A 21,183-nucleotide genomic window follows, 5' to 3' on the forward strand; every position below is an offset into this window, starting at 1 on the left:
GGGCAATTTCTTCCCCACATCCACCAGACAACGCCCAACACTACCCTTATTTTATTTACCCAACAACAACCAACGCCACTGTGGGGACCCCGGACTAGCTGTCTGAAATAACCGTTATGTACTCATTTCACGATCCCATGATCAGTGCACCGTGAACACATAACGGAACTGATATCAAAGTTACATCATCCATTACAAAACGGAATAAGAATATTACAAATAGGTCACATGACCAATACTTACATAATAGCCTCGAAAGGTCCAACTTAACACCAGAGTAGAGGAAACACTTCAACAACGTAGAGCCCAGGTCATCTGCCATAACCCGACAGACAACTGACTGGGAGAATGTTCCTAGCTCGCATAGATGTCATCAAATCCTTATTCATATGTCGAATTCCTCCAAGTCTAGCCAAGTAAATAGCCAGGGAAAAAGCCATGAGTACATTTGGAATTGTACTTGCAAACCATCACAAGAGATTAATGGGATGCATATTTGGCATTAGCAAGGTAATAGGCACTATTCTAAGGCGACAAGGTAAGAGATAGTTTCTCTCATTGATATAACATGTGTGGAAGATACACTTTATCTTGTGGATATGGCATCTCTATATCTTTGTTGAAGAACATACTTCAAAAGAATTTTAAGACTACAAACCACTAGGATGGGGTAACCCTATTTTCCTTTCTCCGATCATCACCATATGACCCAAAACATTTCATACTCTATTATTCCATCCATACCCTTCCGGTACTCCGAAAACAACTTCCTCATTTCCTTTGTAAACCATTTTTTTAAAAACAAAACCAACCCAGGTTAAGTATGGCCATTCCAACCCATCCATGACCGCGGACGCGACTATTTGAATAGATTTGTACACTTTCCTCACAAGATCCAAATACCTATCGTGTGGGCATCATCCCCCCATAACAACATATGCCACGACAAATACCGAGACATAACCTTTCGACAATTCACCTTAAGATAGGACCCTACCCTATGGATTGTATACCTCCCCAGCAAACCATGGTAGCTCACCTCATTATTTCGAGCGTGACTCCATTGCCACGACGGGAGACCCATAGTGTCTTCCGGACGGGTAGCCCCGAAGGCATCCCGTTATACGATTGCCCAAACCAACAACAATCCGGATTCCAGGGAGACAACACCCTTATATAGTTGTGAGGCATCCCATGCTAAGACAAACAAACTACAAGTTACGCCCCATGCCACTTCAGGGTAGTGTGGTTGCACGGGTAAAAGTTGGTTTGGCGAACACTTATACGCAATGCTATTTAAAAACATGTGTCCCCATTTTTTTTTCACCAACCAAAAGTCCTTTTACCATCTTTCAAAGGTACAAAATAACATTTCCACTTAAAACCTACACTTGGGCAAGACCAATTCTTCCCAAGGTTTTCAAAACATTTGCATAAGCATTTCCGAGGGGTTCCCAACCTTTAGTTTTAGTCTCATGATCAAGGCTACAACAAGGGGAATGATGCTAATCATCATACAACAAGTGGGGGGTAATTAGATATCAATAGGATATCATACAACTAGTGAGCTGGTAACTAGGTATCAATAGAGGCAATCAAACTTGGGAAGTCCAAGTTTATCAAATAGATGAATAGAATCAACTCAAAGTAACACAAGTGGCAAGAAAATGAAATGGTGCACAATGCAAATAGTATAGAGGCATGAGATCAAAAGATGGCTTGCCTTGAATGGCTAATTGTCCCTGGTCTTCTTCAAAGATCTTCGAATCATTCATCTTCTTTAAACCCGACAATGTTCGAATTTATCGCCGCGAAATAAAAAGGAAATACAATCAGCACATCGCACCATCAAATCAAACATGCAACAACTAGTAGCTAATCACTCAACCAGAGGCTACTATTGAGGATACTAAGGACTTATAGTCCCTACAAAACAACTTTATAATTTTATTTTAAGGAAAACCAATTTATTTCCCTTAATAAAGGCATGAGAGCATCACAAATTAGCAATTGTCCATCTTCTTATTACCAGGGCCTATACTTTATATTCCCTGTTAGATAACATCACAAAGAAGAAAAGTGCATTGGTTTTGTACCAAAAACTTTTATATTTTATTTTTAAACATTTTTGAAAAATCAGAAATCATTTTCCTAGTTTATTTTTCTCACAGAACATTACACAAAATAGGAAGTAAGCAACATACCACTGGATAGCTATTCAAACAGAGATCCCTACAAAATTGGATTCACCAATTTTGAAGTTTTAAAATATTTTTAATAATAATTTTACTGGCTAGAGGAACCAATTCAAAGTTTAATACCTTAGAAATTCTCACATGCTCAAATAAATCTGAGCACTGAATATGTTGTTTACAAAAGTAATGTGAGCACAACAAAAATGGTTTCACTCAAAAATAATAATTTAAGATCCTTAAATAAATTCCCAAACATAGATTTTGACTAAACTAGTTTTATGATTATAAATCCATAATTTGACCAAAAAAATACTCAAACCGGTGCCAAAAGATTGGCAATGCCCTATAGTTCAATACAAAATTGGATTTGGATTAATACTGTTTCTGAAACTCTCAAATTTGAATTAACAAGGTTATGTTTGTTCTAATTTAAACTGCAGGATAGATATTGGTGTGATTCTTATTTGAGGTGGTCACGAAAACATACATGAATACTAAAAAATTTAAATCACGTGATTTGGATCAACTATGAAATTTTGGTGAATTAAAAGCTAACAGGAATCTCGCTGGGATTTAATTTCAGAAAAGGAGGAAAAAGGGCACGGGCTCTATTGTAAACTGGGCCCCGCAGAAAGAAACGGGTCGGACCAAAAACGTCACCGAACCGGGGAAGGGAAATGATTAAAACCCCGACAGAGGGTCCCACCTGTCGGTGGCCAAGGCAGCGAACCGGTACGCATCAGTTGGATTAAAACAGGATCTCACGGCTGGCGACCGTCGTCCTCCTGGCGCCATGCATACACACGGGAGAACCCTAGCGGGCACGCGGGGGTCGCGGGGGACTCACCTGGAGGCGGCGGTGGTCGACGGCGGGCCTCAACGAAGCAGCAGTGGGTCGGGGCGGTCGACAGGCGCGCCCAGAAGCTCCTCCAGCTGCTGTAGAAGCTTCTCGTGTCGTGCTCTACTATGCAGATGCTCCCGAATGAATGGCGACGGCGGCGGCTACCGGCAGTCCTGGACATCGAGGAAACGCGTGTTAGAACGAGAGGACGACGAAGAGCAGCATGGAGCAGAGAGGAAGGGACAAGGACGCCGAAGGGAGCTCGACCGTGCTCGCCACCCTCACGGTGACCACGCCGGCGCGTTCATCTCCGGTGAGCAGAAGGCAGAGAAGCGTCGGGGCGCTATCTAGATGGTGTCTGGGGTGGGAGAGGAAGTAGTGTGAGGTACAGTAGTGAGCAAGGAGGGGGATTTTTATAGGAGGGGGAGGGTGACCAGCGGGGTGTGGGCGGTGGCCACGCCCAATGGAGGGGCGAGGGTTGACGTCAGGGGGTTGATACGTCTCCGACGTATCGATAATTTCTTATGTTCCATGCCACATTATTGATGATATCTACATGTTTTATGCATACTTTATGTCATATTTATGCATTTTCCGGCACTAACCTATTAACGAGATGCCGAAGAGTCGATTCTTTGTTTTCTGCTGTTTTGGTTTCGAAATCCTAGTAAGTAAATATTCTCGGAATTGGACGAAATCAACGCCCAGGGGCCTATTTTCACACGAAGCTTCCAGAAGTCCGAGGGAGAGACGAAGTGGGGCCACGGGGCGCCGCCACACTAGGGCGGCGCGGCCCAGGGGGCCCGCGCGGCCCTAGCGTGTGGGCCCCCGTCAGCCCTCCGACTCCGCCCTTCCGCCTACTTAAGGTCTTCGTCGCGAAACCCCCAGTACCGAGAGCCACGATACGGAAAACCTTCTAGAGACGCCGCCGCCGCCAATCCCATCTCGGGGGATTCAGGAGATCGCCTCCGGCACCCTGCCGGAGAGGGGAATCATCTCCCGGAGGACTCTTCACCGCCATGGTCGCCTCCGGAGTGATGAGTGAGTAGTTCACCCCTGGACTATGGGTCCATAGCAGTAGCTAGATGGTCGTCTTCTCCTAATTATGCTTCATTGTCGGGTCTTGTGAGCTGCCTAACATGATCAAGATCATCTATCTGTAATGCTATATGTTGTGTTTGTTGGGATCCGATGGATAGAGAATACTATGTTATGTTGATTATCAATCTATTACCTATGTGTTGTTTATAATCTTGCATGCTCTCCGTTATTAGTAGAGGCTCTGGCCAAGTTTTTACTCTTAACTCTAAGAGGGAGTATTTATGCTCGATAGTGGGTTCATGCCTCCATTAAATCTGGGACAGTGACAGAAAGTTCTAAGGTTGTGGATGTGCTGTTGCCACTAGGGATAAAACATTGATGCTATGTCCGAGGTAGTTATTGATTACATTACGCACCATACTTAATGCAATTGTCTGTTGTTTTCAACTTAATACTGGAAGGGGTTCGGATGATAACCTGAAGGTGGACTTTTTAGGCATAGATGCATGCTGGATAGCGGTCTATGTACTTTGTCGTAATGCCCAATTAAATCTCACAATACTCATCATATCATGTATGTGCATTGTCATGCCCTCTCTATTTGTCAATTGCCCAACTGTAATTTGTTCACCCAACATGCTATTTATCTTATGGGAGAGACACCTCTAGTGAACTGTGGACCCCGGTCCATTCTTTTACATCGAATACAATCTACTGCAATACTTGTTCTACTGTTTTCTGCAAACAATCATCATCCACACTATACATCTAATCCTTTTGTTACAGCAAGCCGGTGAGATTGACAACCTCACTGTTTCGTTGGGGCAAAGTACTTTGGTTGTGTTGTGCAGGTTCCACGTTGGCGCCGGAATCCCTGGTGTTGCGCCGCACTACATCTCGCCGCCATCAACCTTCAACGTGCTTCTTGGCTCCTACTGGTTCGATAAACCTTGGTTTCTTACTGAGGGAAAACTTGCCGCTGTACGCATCACACCTTCCTCTTGGGGTTCCCAACGGTCGCGTGCTGTACGCGTATCAGGGGTGGGGTGACGTTGCGAGGCGAACATCAGCAGGAGGGGCACGCGCGGGAAGGGAGGGATCGAGCGAAGGAGTTTCCAGAGCTGATGCTCTCTCTCGTTCTTTCTCGGTTAGGGTTTAGTGTTGGGCCTCCATTTTGGCTGCTCGACTTGGGCTGGTGGGGAAGGCCTAGAGGGAGTTCCAACGAAGGGTATAGGGTTTAGGTTTTGGGGCAGGGTGGTGGAATCCTTGGGGTGGTGGTTGAGCACCATGGCTCGCCCATGAAGAAGAAGAAAAGGAAGTAGTGGTGGTGCTCTTCTATGGTTTGGCAAGAGAGAGGGAAGAAAAAGAGGGGGTGGATGGTGAGTGGGAGATGAAGGATCATGCAATGATAAGGTTTGCACCAATTTGCAAGATTTGGAAAGGGATCGAGAATAAAAGGATAACAAAGTGGTGGTGGTGATGGTGGTATCCAATTTGAACCATGAAATTTAGACCACGGTGTAGAGAGGGGATGATTAGTGGTGATAATCTAGAAAGTTTTGAAAATTGAACAAGCCACAAAGGACTTGCACGATCATGGCTCACACTGTGGAGATTTTTTATAAGAGCATGGAAGGGTGAACTTACCATTTCCAAGTAGAGAAGAGATAAATATTTCATGAGTGGTAAAACTAAGTGGTGAGAAAGAGGAGAGGATAGGGCATAGATCCCATTCTCAAGACCTTAGGTAATTGGGCTTTGATAATATTTAGCTAACATGGGTCTACCTGCGTAACAATTCCCCATAGATTTTTCTCATAAGCTTGGTAGTAGAAAGTGCAAGAGGTGGCATGTGTTATGTGTACCATTAACATGAAAATTTGGGTAAAAGAGTGATTTCCTAGAGGACATGGAGAAGATAACATTGTCCCCTATTTATTTGAGCAAAGATTTGGTAAGACTAGATATAGTGGTGTATCGGGAAGGAGAGGTTTTTTCTAGGGTTTTAGGTCAAGTTGAAGGGAAACTCCAAATTTTAAATTTTGGATCATTGCCAAGGGTAGAGTTGGATGATTTTGTAAAGTTGGATATACAAATGGAGTTTTATTTATTGTTGGACAGATGATAATTTTCCAAGGACATGACTAGGTGAACTTGATTGACAGATATGTGAGATAATATTACTGGCAAAGACAATGCCATGGATATTTGATCATAGATCAAATAGTCCTAAAATTTTGTTGTGGTGAATATGGTCTTTATTTGATTTAAATCAAAATAAGAAACCCTACTTGAAGTATTTGAAGAAAAAGGAAGGGTTTTGCAAGAGAATGATCCATAGAGAAAATAGAAAATATGGATCATTCCATTTTATTTTAGGTAACCAAAGCTGCATATAAAACCTTTATATAAATTTTAGGGTCATACAAAGTAAGGGTAGGTCCTTGGGCAAATACTTTGTTTTAAAACAAAATAACTTTAGAAACCATTTTGTGATACCATATGATCTAAGGTTATCATAGCCAATTTTAAAAAGGAAAGGTTTTTTGGTAAGATCCTTTGAATTAATATTTTGAGTCATAGGACAAACAAAAGATGTTTAGTGACTTTTGTCAAAAACTTCAAATGCTTTTTGAAGAGAGGAGGTGAAGGTGATAGAAGAGTGACCATATTTTCTTGAGTACTAGAAGATGTGAGTTGGGGGTACTTATGGGAAAACACCAAGCATATGGTTTTATGTATTGGTAGGGAAAGGAAAAGAATTTCCAAGGCCACACATGTGTTTTATTTAGGGAGTTGCTAAGTTGTTTTATAACTAGAGGTCTTGGAGGTAGATCAAGATAATTTTCAACAAGCATAACAAGACAATTCATCTACCAGCAGATCAAGGCAATTCATCTTCAAGCCGATCAAGACAAATCATCTTAAGCAGATCAAGACAATTCATCCTAACAACAGATCAAGGCAATTCATCTTAATTAGCCTTAAAAAAAATTTTCTTCCCCCTGATTTTTGCACTATGGATAACTAAACCAGGTTGCAAAAGTTGGGGTGGTACGGTTCTTCCACCCTTAAAATAATCTCGTCCCGGGATTACTAAGTGTAGTACTAGGGAGGTTTTATAGGTTGATTAAAGTTAGACTCCATCTTCCCATAGACGTGCAGTTGTCGAGACGGTCATAGCTTCAGCTTCCGAGAGACACGATAAAATTCTGCCAAGGGCAAGCTTCGTGAAGAGGTTGACTACTCCATGCGGGTGTTAGACCTGTAGCTTCTTAACGATCCTAGAGGGTTCCATGATTTTGGGAGAGTTAGTGCATCCAAACGGGGTTTTAGAAGGGTCGAAAACTTTTAGAGTTAGCTTAATTTTTTAGTGGAGGATGAAGTCTTCCACCCTTAAGATTTTTCATCGTGGGTTCACAGCTTCGGCTACGGGTCTTGTCGGGCATTTTTGAAGAAGTCATCGATCTTCCGTATTATGTTGAAGAATCCACATGGGCGACGTGGCAATCCATAGTTTTCGAGAGTTATACATGGATTTACTACTCTGTAAGACGCGCGGTAAGTTAGAAAGTCGGCGGAACTCCTGGGTGGTCTCCATATATATGAAACAACAACAATCACCGAAAATCATCTTCAACTTCTAGGTTGGGGTTGACTAATACCAATTAAAGAATGGGAGGGTAACCTTCATCTAATCTTGAGATTCGAAGTGTCTTAAGGCGCTTCACTTGGTAAGGACCAGATGAACCATGTAGGGTATCTTGGCTTCGATGCTATAGCTTACACAGCTTGTAAGATGGTGCATCAAAGGGTGGTTTTTTTTGAAGTTAAACCCAAGGTTAGCGAGACTATGCTCTAGGGTTAGATAAGATTAGTATGGAATCAACTTCTTGCAGGGTTGCAGTTGATCTTGAAGGTATTGGCTTCTGCTTCCATGGCGTAGTCGAGATGCTTCAACTGATCTTAAAGGTAGTTGGCATAGTTAGGGGTCTGGGTTAGTTTTCTGACGGTTGAAAATCAACTGTTAACAGGGTTGGCCGGCCACCACACCCTTTTCCCCAACCCTATCTGCTACCCTCTCTCCCTACTTCTCATGCGCAGGCTTGGCGAAGCCCTACAGGAGTTCTCCTCCTCCACCACCACCACCACCACACTGCCATGCTGCTGGGATTCCGATGAGGATCAACTACTACATCGGCTGCCCGCTGGAATGGGGCGAGGGCATCTTCATTGACACCGTACATGTGACCAAGTATGGGGGTGCAGCCCGCTTGCAGCGCCGGAAGGACTTCACCGCAAACTTGAGTTCGGCAAGTGTACGACTACATCATCCTCGAGATCTGATCTCGTTACCACTTTGGATCTTCAAGGGTAATGTTCTCTTCTATCTCGTTGCGTCAATCTAGTAGATTAGACCTAGGCTTTTTCCCAGATTGAATCTTGATTTTGTTCGTTCTTGCGTTAGAATTGTTTTCTATGCTACGAACCTCCGTCATCTTTGAACCAATCATATTATGTCGAGTAGCATTTGGAGCAATGATTGCACAAAACCAAGTGGAATTTTCATGGCATTTTTTTTTCGATAAAGGATGTTTTATTACTTAGATAAGCAATTACATCCAGCCTCTGCATAACCAGGATGCACACAGCTGTTTCAATAGTCCAGAACGAGTAATAAAAGGAAAAAGGCGAAATACATATCGAGACGATAAACTATATAACGCCTAAGACGAGTGTGGAGCTTCAATCCGTAGACTATGCTGCCACCCATGTCGGGAAAAAGTATCCCTCGCCGTAGCCTCCAACCGTGTACAGACCTCCGTAAATAGGTCTCGGTTCTCCGCCCGCTGAAGAGGTAACCATGAACGGAGAATACCTGTACATCTGTAGATGACCTGCAACAAAGAACAGTTTTTATCGTTAAAAATCTTGTCATTTCTACATAGCCATAGCGCCCAGATAACTGCAAGCGCCCCCACCCTAAGAAGCAACTTAAACCTTGAATCAACACCATGAAGCCAATTGCCAAAGACATTTGCCACACTAGTCGGGGGATACAGGGTAGACGCTACTTGGATGACTGACCATATAGATTTCGCAAAACTGCACTGGAAGAAAAGGTGTTTGATGGTTTCGTCATGATGACAGAAAACACACCGTGAATTTCCGTGCCAATTCCGCTTAACAAGATTATCTTTAGTAAGAATAACTCCTCGACGAAGGTACCATCCAAAAATCTTGATTTTTAATGGTATCTTCATCTTCCAAATTTTCTTATTGTTATCAACTGGTAAATCAGAATGGAGGATTGCATTGTATAAAGATTTAACTGAAAAAGAGCCATCTACATGGAGATTCCATCTAAATTCATCCGGTTCAGGTGATAATTGAATATCACCCAACCGTTGAACTAGAGCATTCCATGCTGTTAGCCTTTGTCCAAGTAAAACCCGTCTGAACGTCACATTCGGAGGTGAGGTAGCCATGACGGTAGCAATGGTATCACCTTTGCGACGAACAATACTATACAAAGCAGGATATTGTTCACTCAGGGAAGCATTGTCCAACCAAACATCTTCCCAGAAACGTATCTGTGCTCCATTCTTAATAGAAAAAGTACCATGACGAAAGAAAATATTTTTCGTTGCCATGAGACCAGCCCAGAAGTGAGAGTCCCCGGGTTTCCAAACCACTTGGGAGAGCGTCTTCGAGCCAATATACTTTCTCCGGAGAATAGTTTGCCAAGTCCCGTTCTCGGTAAGAAGCTTAAAAAGCCATTTACCTAGCAGAGCAGAATTCTTAACCTCCAGGTCATGAATTCCAAGTCCGCCCTGATCTTTGGGACTACACACTATACTCCATTTAACCAATCGATATTTCTTTTTCTCGCTGTCCCCTTGCCAAAAGAATCTGGATCGATAATAATCGAGTTTATGCAGAATTCCTTTCGGCAGGAGGAAGAATGATAACATATACAGTACCATATTTGTTAGTACCGAGTTAATGAGTACCAATCTTCCTCCTATGGACAGCAATTTGCCTTTCCAACTACTAAGGCGTTTCTGTAATCTTTCTTCCACAATCTTCCATTCAGCAAGGGTAAGTCTCCGATAGTGAATCGGGATACCCAAATACCGAATAGGGAAATGGCCCTGCCCACAACCAAACAACTCAGTGTACTGAGTCATATCGTTTTGGGCTTCACCGAAACAGAACAATTCAATCTTATGGAAATTAATTTTCAATCCCGACAATTGCTCGAAGGCTGCTAAAATTAATTTGAGATTACGAGCTTTTTCGAGATTATGATCCATAAAAAGAATTGTGTCATCGGCATATTGAAGGATAGATAAACCCCCATCAACCAAATGTGGGATCACACCTTCAATTTGACCATCAGACTTGGCACGCTCTATGAGTATTGCCAGCATATCTGCTACAATGTTGAATAACATTGGTGATAGCGGATCGCCTTGGCGTAACCCCTTTCGTGTCTGAAAATAGTGGCCGGTGTCGTCATTGACCCTAATTGCCACGCTACCTCCATACACAAAATCGTAAATTAGAGCACGCCACTCAGGAGAAAAACCTTTCATCCTGAGTGTCTGTTGTAGGAAAGACCATTTGACCTTATCATATGCCTTTTCGAAATCTAATTTTAAAATGACCCCATTAAGTTTCTTGGAATGCATCTCATGTACCGTCTCATGCAGAACTGCCACTCCATCAAGGATATTCCTTCCTTGCATGAAAGCAGTCTGAGAAGGTTGGACCACATGATCCGCGACCGTATTCAGTCTAATGGTGGCCACTTTCGTGAAAATTTTGAAACTGACGTTTAAGAGGCAAATAGGTCTATATTGTTGAATCCTTTCTGCCTCATTAACCTTCGGTAACAAAATTACTTCACCAAAATTTAGACGAAATAGTTCTAGTTGTCCTGTGTGAAGATCACTGAACAAATCTAGAAGATCCAATTTGATAGTATCCCAGAAAGTTTGATAAAACTCTGCTGGGAAACCATCTGGACCCGGTGCTTTATTGCACTCCATTTGGAAAATTGCCTTCTTAACCTCATCCTCAGAATAAGGCGCAGTTAAGAGGCCATTTTCCTCTGGAGAAACTTGGGGTATATCGTCCGTGCGGTCCTCATTAAGGGAGAAAGAACTTTCCTCCGAAGGCCGGTCCTCATTAAGGGAGAAAGAACTTTCCTCCGAAGGCCCAAACAGATCCTTATAGTAATTAGTAATGTAAGATTTGAGTTGATCGTGCCCATTTTCATGGCATTTGGAGCAGTACATTGTTTTATCCAAAAAAGAAAAGATCAAACACAATTACTACTCCTTTTGAAAATTTCCAAACAGGATTAGGATTATGACGGCTGACAATTGGCAGAAAACCTATATAAAATTTCAACATTTGGGATAAACAGGACAAAGAGATTAATTCAACCAGCTAGCTACAAAGCTATACATACACAGCAACGCCACCATTAGGCCGTCCTCTTGCGGTTGGTAGGGCATGGGCAGAAATGCTTAAATTGGCATTACTGCGCTCCTGCTGACGTCGCCACGTATTCCTTTGGACACAACGTACAAACCAAACCAAAGCAGTCACGAAACACCACTATAGCTACTACACTCACGCACGCAGTCACGAACTGACCAAGACGCCAAACCGAGAGGGCCTCTCCCCGTGTGACCGTTGCCCGCCCGACGGCGGATAAATTCAAACCCCGATCACATGAAATCCACCGCTGAAACAACATCCCGACAAACCCAAAACCAAAACCAAAACCAAAATGTGTGAACCCGAGTCACCCGCCGCCCGTGCCACACCGACGGAGCCCCCACCTGCCAGTCGTGAGCCACGGAGTGTCGGCGTCGGCGGCGGCATCACCCTCCGCCGCTCCGGCACTGGTCGGCGGGCCTGGCCTCGAGGGGCCCGCCGATGGTGGGGCAGCCGTCGGCGGCGGACGCGGACGGCAGGTCCATGCAGTTGTACGAGAGGCAGAGCGCCGCCGAGTCCGGGAGCGGCCGCGACGGCACGGGAAACCCCGTGAGGAAGTTGTGCTGCGCGTAGAAGGTGGTCATCCTCCCCGCGAAGACGCTGCGCGCCACCGCGTCGGGGACCTCCCCGGAGATCTTGTTGTTGTTGACGTACAGGGTCCCCGCCGCCGCCAGCGCCTCCGGCACCTCGCCAGAGATGGCGTTGTGGCTGACGTCCACCACCGCCCACGGCGGCGTCGCGGAGGCCGGTGTCGCCGGAACAGACAGGGCGCCGGTGAAGTTGTTGCGGGAGAGGAGCAGCGAGGAGGCGCTCGGGAGCGCGAAGAGCTGCGGCGGGATCGCGCCGGAGAAGTCGTTCATGGAGAGGTCGAGGAAGGCCAGGTCGGCCGGGGCCTGGCTGGCGGTGGAGAAGGCCTCGTCGAGGGCGCCGTCCATGGAGTTGGCGGCTACGGAGAAGTAGCGGAGGGTGGGAGGGAGAGGAGGGAGCGTGCCGGCGATGGAGCAGCGGCTGAGGTCGACGTGGAAGAGCTGGGAGGCAGAGAACTGGGCGGGAATCTGGCCGGAGAGGCCGGCGTTGCTGGCGAGGATGAGCACCTTGAGGCTGGGCGAGGACGGGAGGAGCAGGCCGGAGGGGACGGCGCCCTCGAGCCGGTTGCTGCCGAGGTCGAGCGTGTGCAGGTCGGGCAGTCCGGCCAGGGAGTCGGGGACCGGGCCGGTGAGCCGGTTCCCGGAGAGCGAGAGCAGCCTGAGGCGGCGGAGGCCGGCGCCGAGGTCGGGCGGGATGGACCCGCCGACGCGGCCCGGGTAGAGGACGAGGTCGGTGAGCGCGGCGAGGCTGGCGAGCGAGGCGGGGAGCGTGCCCGCCAGGCCGGGGGAGTCGGAGAGGCCGGTGCCGAGGGTGAGGACTGACACGCGGAGGAGTGTCCCGGACGGGTCCTCGTCGTCGGGGGCGCACACGACGCCGGCGTAGGCGCACGGGGTGGCGGCGGCGGCGTCGTCCCAGGAGTCGAAGAAGCGGGAGCCCGGCAGGTCGCGAAGGCTGGCGCGCACGTCGCGTAGCGCGGCCGCGTCGCGGTCGTGCAGCGCGGCCCGGGCGCAGGCGGCGCGCGAGGCGAGCAGGAGGAGGATGAGGAGGAGGAGAGGGGGCAGCGCCATGTGAGGCCGCCTCGGCCGCAGCGAAGCGGACAAGCGAGTTGTGAGGCAGGGTGGCGCGCTTTGGGAAGGGAGACGAGCGAGCTCGGCAGTGAGAAGAGTGGTGGGGAAGAGCTAGCAGAGCAGGAGTGATAGCGAGAGTGGGAGTGGGATCTGGCTGAGTTTTAGCAGAGCTGGGGTTAGGAATGAACAGCGGATTAGTCTGCCACTTCTTTACCCGGCGGTCGGTGGGTGTACCGCGGTCATGGCTGATAAAGGCCTGCCGCTGATGCTGCGAGCCTGTGGCCGGTGTCGGAAGGAAACGGCATCCACCACCACCACCCTCCGGTCCGGTCGCCAACACCGCCGTACGGCGCGGGCGCGGCCATGAGTGTGTCTTTTGGGATGTACCTCTGGCCTCTGGGTGTGGTGATGATGGGAGGTTGGGCGGGGCAATTATGCCTACTGTTCGTATGGCTGGTTTTGCGTATTTGCTAAGTATGCACAGTGCGCAATGTACTCTGACGGTAATCAATTAGTTGTTGTGGAGGGGACATGCTCGCTGGTCGACTCGTAGTAAGATGCACCGACGCCGATTTGCATTGGTGTATGCACAGTGCTGCATTGATAGGAATTTAGTGGCAACTTTGTAGCACTGACACGGGAATAGAAAAGGAATTAGTACTACGGATCTACAATTTCAATCACACTTTACTTTTACACCGGACTCCTCGAACAGGCTCACACTCCCCTCTATTAATATAACAACCACACTAAGGCTGGTGTCAATGCATCACCCACTATATTCTCGTCACGTCAGCTTTTTTCCTCACTCTCACCCCACTCTCACCCCACGGTGTCAGTGCACGGGCTATAGTGCCAGCTCTCACCTCTCTCTCCTCCACATCAGTTTTTCTCTCTCCTCGACATTAGCATTTCTTTTTCAGATTACAACATTCACTATAATGCAAGAAAATTATTTTATTCAACTAAAATTGTTACCGATTACATTATAAAAAAAAATTACATAAAAATTTGAAAAAATTACATAATCTAGGCATTAGCCCACACATGCTCAATCAAATCATGTTGGAGCTGTGTATACATCGGTGAGTCCCTCATTTCGTTGTCCATCTGAATCCTGGCTGCTAGGCTTGGTGGTGCATGGTTGTGTATCGCAGGGCCGACATTGGAATCAACTGTCTCATAGATGTTCTCCAAATTTGTATCACGCTCATCATCGATGATCATGTTGTGCAAAATGATACATGCACGCATGATCAACCCAAGAGTACGCCTCGAGTAGGAGCGTCCCGGAACTGCTAGAATGTTAAACCTAGCCTTCAGCATTCCAAAGGCACACTCGACATCTTTGCGCCAAGCTGATTGAGCAGCAGTGAACAGTCGATGCTTTTCACTTTGTGGAAGAGTAACACCTTTCATGAACACCGGCCAAGAGGGGTAGATGCCGTCGGCAAGGTAGTAACCATAGTTGTACTCGTGTCCATTCACCGTGAAGTTCACTACGGGTGCTTCTCCCCTAAGCACATCAGTGAACAACGGCGACTGGTTGAGTACATTGATGTCGTTGTTGGACCCGACCACTCCAAAAAAGGCATGCCAGATCCAACGATCATACGACGCAACGACTTCTAAGATTATGGTAGGGTGTTTGATTCTCCCCTTGTGAATTGACCAGCATGAGCCACTGGGCAGTTCCTCCACTGCCAATGCATGCAATCGATGCTCCCTAACATGCCCGGAAAGGCACGCTCCTCGGCTTTCGCTAACAGACGCTGAGTATCCTCGACATTTGGGCGACGGCAAAACGTCTCCCCGTAACACTCAATGATGCCTTCACAGAATCTATCTAGACAATCTGATGAAGTTTGTCTAGCTAACTTAAGCCACTCATCTATCGTATCTGCAGCGGCTCCATAAGCTAACAGACGCAAAGCCGCAGTACACTTTTGTAGGGGAGAAAAACCAGCACGGTTGAGAGCATCAACTCTTTGGGTGAAATACGGAGAGTATTCACCCAATCTATCCACAATGCGCAGAAAAAGGGATCGCCTCATCCGATACCTTCGCCGAAAGTAGCTCGGAGGATAATTGCAGTCGTCGGTGAAGTAGTCCTCGAAGAGCCGATCGTGGGCACCCAGACGATCACGCCTGATGAACTCTCGGCGGCGTCGCGGCCGTCTTGGCTCCGCCTCCTCGTTGAGCATCTCCTCCTCATACTCCGCCTGGAATGCATCGATCATATCACCCTCCATTCCGTCGCTCGAACTGCTGCTAGACGAAGACATGGCGTTGAGAGGAGTGAAAATGGAGAGTGGAGCTGATGAAGTGAGGTGTGGAATGAGTGAAACCATATGGGGGTATTTATAGGGGGTGGGGATGAAATTTTGCCGTTTTTGAATCCCAACGGCTAGCTGACGTGGACGAATCAGATCGCGCCACGCCAGCTAGCCGTTACACTCTCTCGCCCGCCTCTCGCCCGCTCTCTCCCGCATCTCGCCCGCATCTCGCCTCTCTCTCGCCCGCCTCTCGCCACCCTCTCGCCCCCAGCGCTCTCGCCCCGCCCCGCCAACGCTGCCGCCCCACTCTCGCCCGCCTCTCGCCTCCCTCTCGCCCCCAGCGCGGGCGGTAGCTGGGCGGTAGCGGGCGATACAGCCGGGCGCCCGCGCCACCGCCCCGCGCTCTCGTCTCGCCCGCCTCTCACCCGCCTCTCGCCCTGTCGCGGGCGGTATCGCCTCCACTACCGCCCGCGTTGGCACCAGCCTAAGGCTGGTGCCAATGCATCACTCACTATATCCTCGCCACGTCAGCTTTTTTCCTCACTCTCACCCCACTCTCACCCCACGGTGCCAGTGCACGGGCTATAGTGCCAGCTCTCACCTCTCTTTCCTCCACGTCAGCTTTTCTCTCTCCTCGACATTAGCATTTCTTTTTCAGATTACAACATTCAAAATAATGCAAGAAAATTATTTTATTCAACTAAAATTGTTACCGATTACATTATAAAAAAAATTGAAAAAATTACATAAAAATTTGAAAAAATTACATAATCTAGGCATTAGCCCACACATGCTCAATCAAATCATGCTGGAGCTGTGTATACATCGGTGAGTCCCTCATTTCATTGTCCATCTGAATCCTGGCTGCTAGGCTTGGTGGTGCATGATTGTGTATCGCAGGCCCGACATTGGAATCAACTGTCTCATAGATGTTCTCCAAATTTGTATCACGCTCATCGTCGATGATCATTTTGTGCAGATGATACATGTACGCATGATCAACCCAAGAGTACGCCTCGAGTAGGAGCGTCCCGGAACTGCTAGAATGTTGAACCTAGCCTTCAGCACTCCAAAGGCACACTCGACATCTTTGCGCCAAGCTGATTGAGCAGCAGTGAACAGTCGATGCTTTTCACTTTGTGGAAGAGTAACACCTTTCATGAACACCGGCCAGGAGGGGTAGATGTCGTCGGCAAAGGTAGTAACCATAGTTGTACTCGTCGGCCAGGAGAGTATTCACTCAATCTATCCACGATGCGCAGAAAAAGGGATCGCCTCATCCGATACCTTCGCCGAAAGAAGCTCGGAGGATAATTGCAGTCGTCGGCGAAGTAGTCCTCGAAGAGCCGATCGTGGGCACCCAGACGATCACGCCTAATGAACTCTCGGCGGCGTCGCGACCGTCTTGGCTCCGCCTCCTCGTTGAGCATCGCCTCCTCATACTCCGCCTAGAATGCACTGATCATATCACCCTCCATTCCGTCGCTCGAATTGCTGCTAGACGAAGACATGGCGTTGAGTGGAGTGGAAATGGAGAGTGGAGGAGATGAAGTGAGGTGTGGAATGAGTGAAACCATATGGGGGTATTTATAGGGGGTGGGGATGAAATTTGGGGGTTTTTGGCATTTTTTCGAATTTTTTGAGCCAGCAACGGCTACCCCAACGGCTAGCTGAGGTGGACGAATCAGATCGCGCCACCTCAGCTAGCCGTTACCCCCTCCCTCTCGCCCCGCCTATCGCCCCGCTGGTGCCAACGCTGCCGCCTCCCTCTCGCCCCCCTATCGCCCCCAGCGCGGGCGGTAGCCGGGCGGTAGCGGGCGCTACCGCCGGGCGCCCGTGCCACCACCCCGCGCTCTCGTCTCGCCCCCCTCTCGCCTCCCTCTCGCCCCGACGCCGGCGCTACCGCCCCTCCTACCGCCCGCGTTGGCACCAGTCTAATATAAGGATTCAAAAATAAGAAAATGCTAGGGCAACAACAACAACATGCCCAAAAAGAAAAGAAATAATGACAATGACAAAAACACGAAACAATAAAGACCTGGAACTGTTGCGCCCTCCGTCTTTGTCCCAACATGCTCAAGGCACTCCAAAGTGCCTCGTACCAAGCATCATCCTTACGAAAGGAAACACTATCAACATGGCGTTGCTGCTCGGACCAGATTGTTCCTAGGGTTTCCCCCGGTACGTAGAGTATAGTGGACAGGGGTTTCCACAACGTCCTACAGGTAGGAATGGTTCCACGGGAAGGCGGCACTGTGTTAGGGTCAGCCAAGCTAACTACGATGTCTCCGACCCTAACCACAAAAAACCTTGGTACATGGGAGAGTCACCACCCAGCTTCACCACCCACCAACATGCGCACCACGATTTTGAAGTTGCCATCATCAGTTACTTCGTGAAACTGGCCAACGGCCTTAACAATAGAGATACACGACATCTTCACGATGAGGGACAATAGCCTTGCTGCCACACGGGAGGAACCCACCTCCACAGCCGACCAGCCTAAGCAGCGGGAGCACACCAGGCCCCGTCGGGTCCAGCCGAGGGACAAGTTCAATCATAGCAATCTTAGCCACCAAAAGTCTAGAGCTAGGTCGCCGCAGCACTTATCCTCTCGACGAGATCTCAGTCGAATTCTTCGGCACCCCATTGTAACCCAATATTTTCATAATCAAGATCAGACATGCAGGACGTAAGGGTTTTACCTCATCGAGGGCCCTGAACCTGGGTAAATTGCTCTCCCCGCTTGTCTGTGAACCGATGTCTCGTGTCAGCCTACAGGATTCCATCAACCCTAAGCCCCGATCGGAGGGCATTGCCGAGGAGTACCCTCGACAATTGGTGCCATCTGTGGGAACCCTGTCGGCACAAGATCGGTCATTGGCAGATCCAGTCATGTCATCAGCAGCTTCATCGACACCGTCATCGCCAAGCCTGGGAAGCCCGATTCGCTTCGGCTCTTATGAATTCACCCCGCATAGCGACTCGTCTCGCTCGACCTTTTCTGATCTACAAGGAAACATGGAGATGACTGATACGTCTCCGACGTATCGATAATTTCTTATGTTCCATGCCACATTATTGATGTTATCTACATGTTTTATGCACACTTTATGTCATATTCGTGCATTTTCTGGAACTAACCTATTAACAAGATGCCGAAGTGCCAGTTGCTGTTTTCTGCTGTTTTTTGTTTCAGAAATCCTAGTAAGGAAATATTCTCGGAATTGGACGAAATCAACGCCCAGGGGCCTATTTTTCCACGAAGCTTCCAGAAGTCCGAAGACGAAACGAAGAGGGGCCACGAGGCAGCCAGAGCATAGGGCGGCGCGGCCCCTGCCCTGGCCGCGCGGCCCTATGGTCTGGGCCCCTCGTGCCGCCTCTTGACCTACCCTTCCGCCTACTTAAAGCCTTCGTGACGAAACCCCCAGTACCGAGAGCCACGATACGGAAAACCTTCCAGAGACGCCGCCGCCGCCGATCCCATCTCGGGGGATCCAGGAGATCGCCTCCGGCACCCTGCCGGAGAGGGGAATCATCTCCCGGAGGACTCTACGCCGCCATGGTCGCCTCCGGAGTGATGAGTGAGTAGTCTACCCCTGGACTATGGGTCCATAGCAGTAGCTAGATGGTTGTCTTCTCCCCATTGTGCTATCATTGTCGGATCTTGTGAGCTGCCTAACATGATCAAGATCATCTATCTGTAATCCTATATGTTGCGTTTGTTGGGATCCGATGAATAGAGAATACTTGTTATGTTGATTATCAAAGTTATATCTATGTGTTGTTTATGATCTTGCATGCTCTCCGTTACTAGTAGATGCTCTGGCCAAGTAGATGCTTGTAACTCCAAGAGGGAGTATTTATGCTCGATAGTGGGTTCATGCCCGCATTGACACCGGGACGATGACAGAAAGTTCTAAGGTTGTGTTGTGCTGTTGCCACTAGGGATAAAACATTGATGCTATGTCTAAGGATGTAGTTGTTGATTACATTACGCACCATACTTAATGCAATTGTCTGTTGCTTTGCAACTTAATACTGGAGGGGGTTCGGATGATAACCTGAAGGTGGACTTTTTAGGCATAGATGCAGTTGGATGGCGGTCTATGTACTTTGTCGTAATGCCCAATTAAATCTCACTATACTCATCATGATATGTATGTGCATGGTCATGCTCTCTTTATTTGTCAATTGCCCAACTGTAATTTGTTCACCCAACATGCTGTTTATCTTATGGGAGAGACACCTCTAGTGAACTGTGGACCCGGTCCAATTCTCTTTCTTGAAATACAATCTACCGCAATACTTGTTCTACTGTTTTCTGCAAACAATCATCTTCCACACAATACGGTTAATCCTTTGTTACAGCAAGCCGGTGAGATTGACAACCTCACTTTGCTTCGTTGGGGCAAAGTACTGTGGTTGTGTTGTGCAGGTTCCACTTTGGCGCCGGAAGCCCGGGTGTTGCGCCGCACTACATCCCGCCGCCATCTACCTTCAACGTGCTTCTTGGCTCCTCCTGGTTCGATAAACCTTGGTTTCTTTCTCGAGGAAAACTTGCTTTGCGCATCATACCTTCCTCTTGGGGTTCCCAACGAACGTGTGAGTTACACGCCATCAAGCATATTTTCTGGCGCCGTTGCCGGGGAGATCAAGACACGCTGCAAGGGGAGTCTCCACTTCTCAATCTCTTTACTTTGTTTTTGTCTTGCTTAGTTTTATTTACTACTTTGTTTGCTGCACTAAATCAAAATACAAAAAAATTAGTTACTTGTTTTACTTTACTTAATATCATGCACGTTTTTATTTCACTAGTTTGGCATAATGGACAAGAATGAGCTTCTATTTCTATTTCCTGATTTAAAACATGGATTGTTTGATGCGAAAATTAAAAAACCTATGGAATCTTATTTGCATGCTGGTAGTAATATTAGTATGAACGCTTTGAACACCATTGTTGATAATAATATAGAAAGTTCTAAGCTTGGGGAAGCTGGTTTTCATGATCTTTTTATTCCCCCAAGCATTGAGGAGAAAATTTACTTTGATGATACTTTGCCTCCTATTTATGATAATGATATTGGTCTTTTAGTACCGCCTGTTATGGAGGATAAATTTGATTATGATTACAATATGCCTCCTATATTTGATGATGAGAATAATAATGATAGCTACTTTGTTGAATTTGCTCCCACTACAACTAATAAAATGGATTATGCCTATGTGGAGAGTAATAATTTTATGCATGAGACTCATGATAAGAATGCTTTATGTGATAGTTATATTGTTGAGTTTGCTCATGATACTACTGAAAGTTATTATGAGAGAGGAAAATATGGTTGTAAAAATTTTCATGTTACTAAAACACCTCTCTATGTGCTGAAATTTTTGAAGCTACACTTGTTTTATCTTCCTATGCTTGTTACTTTGCTCTTCATGAACTTGTTTGTGTACAAGATTCCTTTGCATAGGAAGCATGTTAGACTTAAAGTTGTTTTGAATTTGCCTCTTGATGCTCTCTTTTGCTTCAAATACTATTTCTTGCGAGTGCATCATTAAAACTGCTGAGCCCATCTTAATGGCTATAAAGAAAAGAACTTCTTGGGAGATAACCCATGTTTTTACTTACAGTACTTTGTTTTTATTTTGTGTCTTGGAAG

At 47.1% G+C, this 21,183-nt stretch overlaps 1 protein-coding gene and 1 pseudogene across 1 annotated transcript; both read right to left on the minus strand.

Moving 5' to 3' along the window:
• Nucleotides 1–11,468: 11,468 nt before the first annotated feature.
• LOC127313716 (uncharacterized) lies at nucleotides 11,469–13,608 on the minus strand. Its single transcript, XM_051344189.2, has one exon. It carries the CDS (start codon nucleotides 13,242–13,244, stop codon nucleotides 11,976–11,978), a length of 1,269 nt encoding a protein of 422 aa, XP_051200149.1. The 5' UTR covers nucleotides 13,245–13,608; the 3' UTR covers nucleotides 11,469–11,975.
• A 665-nt stretch (nucleotides 13,609–14,273) lies between these two features.
• Nucleotides 14,274–15,544, minus strand: LOC139833857 (protein ALP1-like; annotated as a pseudogene).
• Nucleotides 15,545–21,183: the final 5,639 nt, after the last annotated feature.

Source organism: Lolium perenne, chromosome 7, assembly GCF_019359855.2.
Source record: "Lolium perenne isolate Kyuss_39 chromosome 7, Kyuss_2.0, whole genome shotgun sequence".
Classification (NCBI taxonomy): Eukaryota; Viridiplantae; Streptophyta; class Magnoliopsida; order Poales; family Poaceae; genus Lolium; species Lolium perenne.

Excerpts from the sequence above, each read along its gene's own strand:
- LOC127313716 (XM_051344189.2), bottom strand. The coding sequence starts at position 13,244 with ATGGCGCTGCCCCCTCTCCTCCTCCTCATCCTCCTCCTGCTCGCCTCG.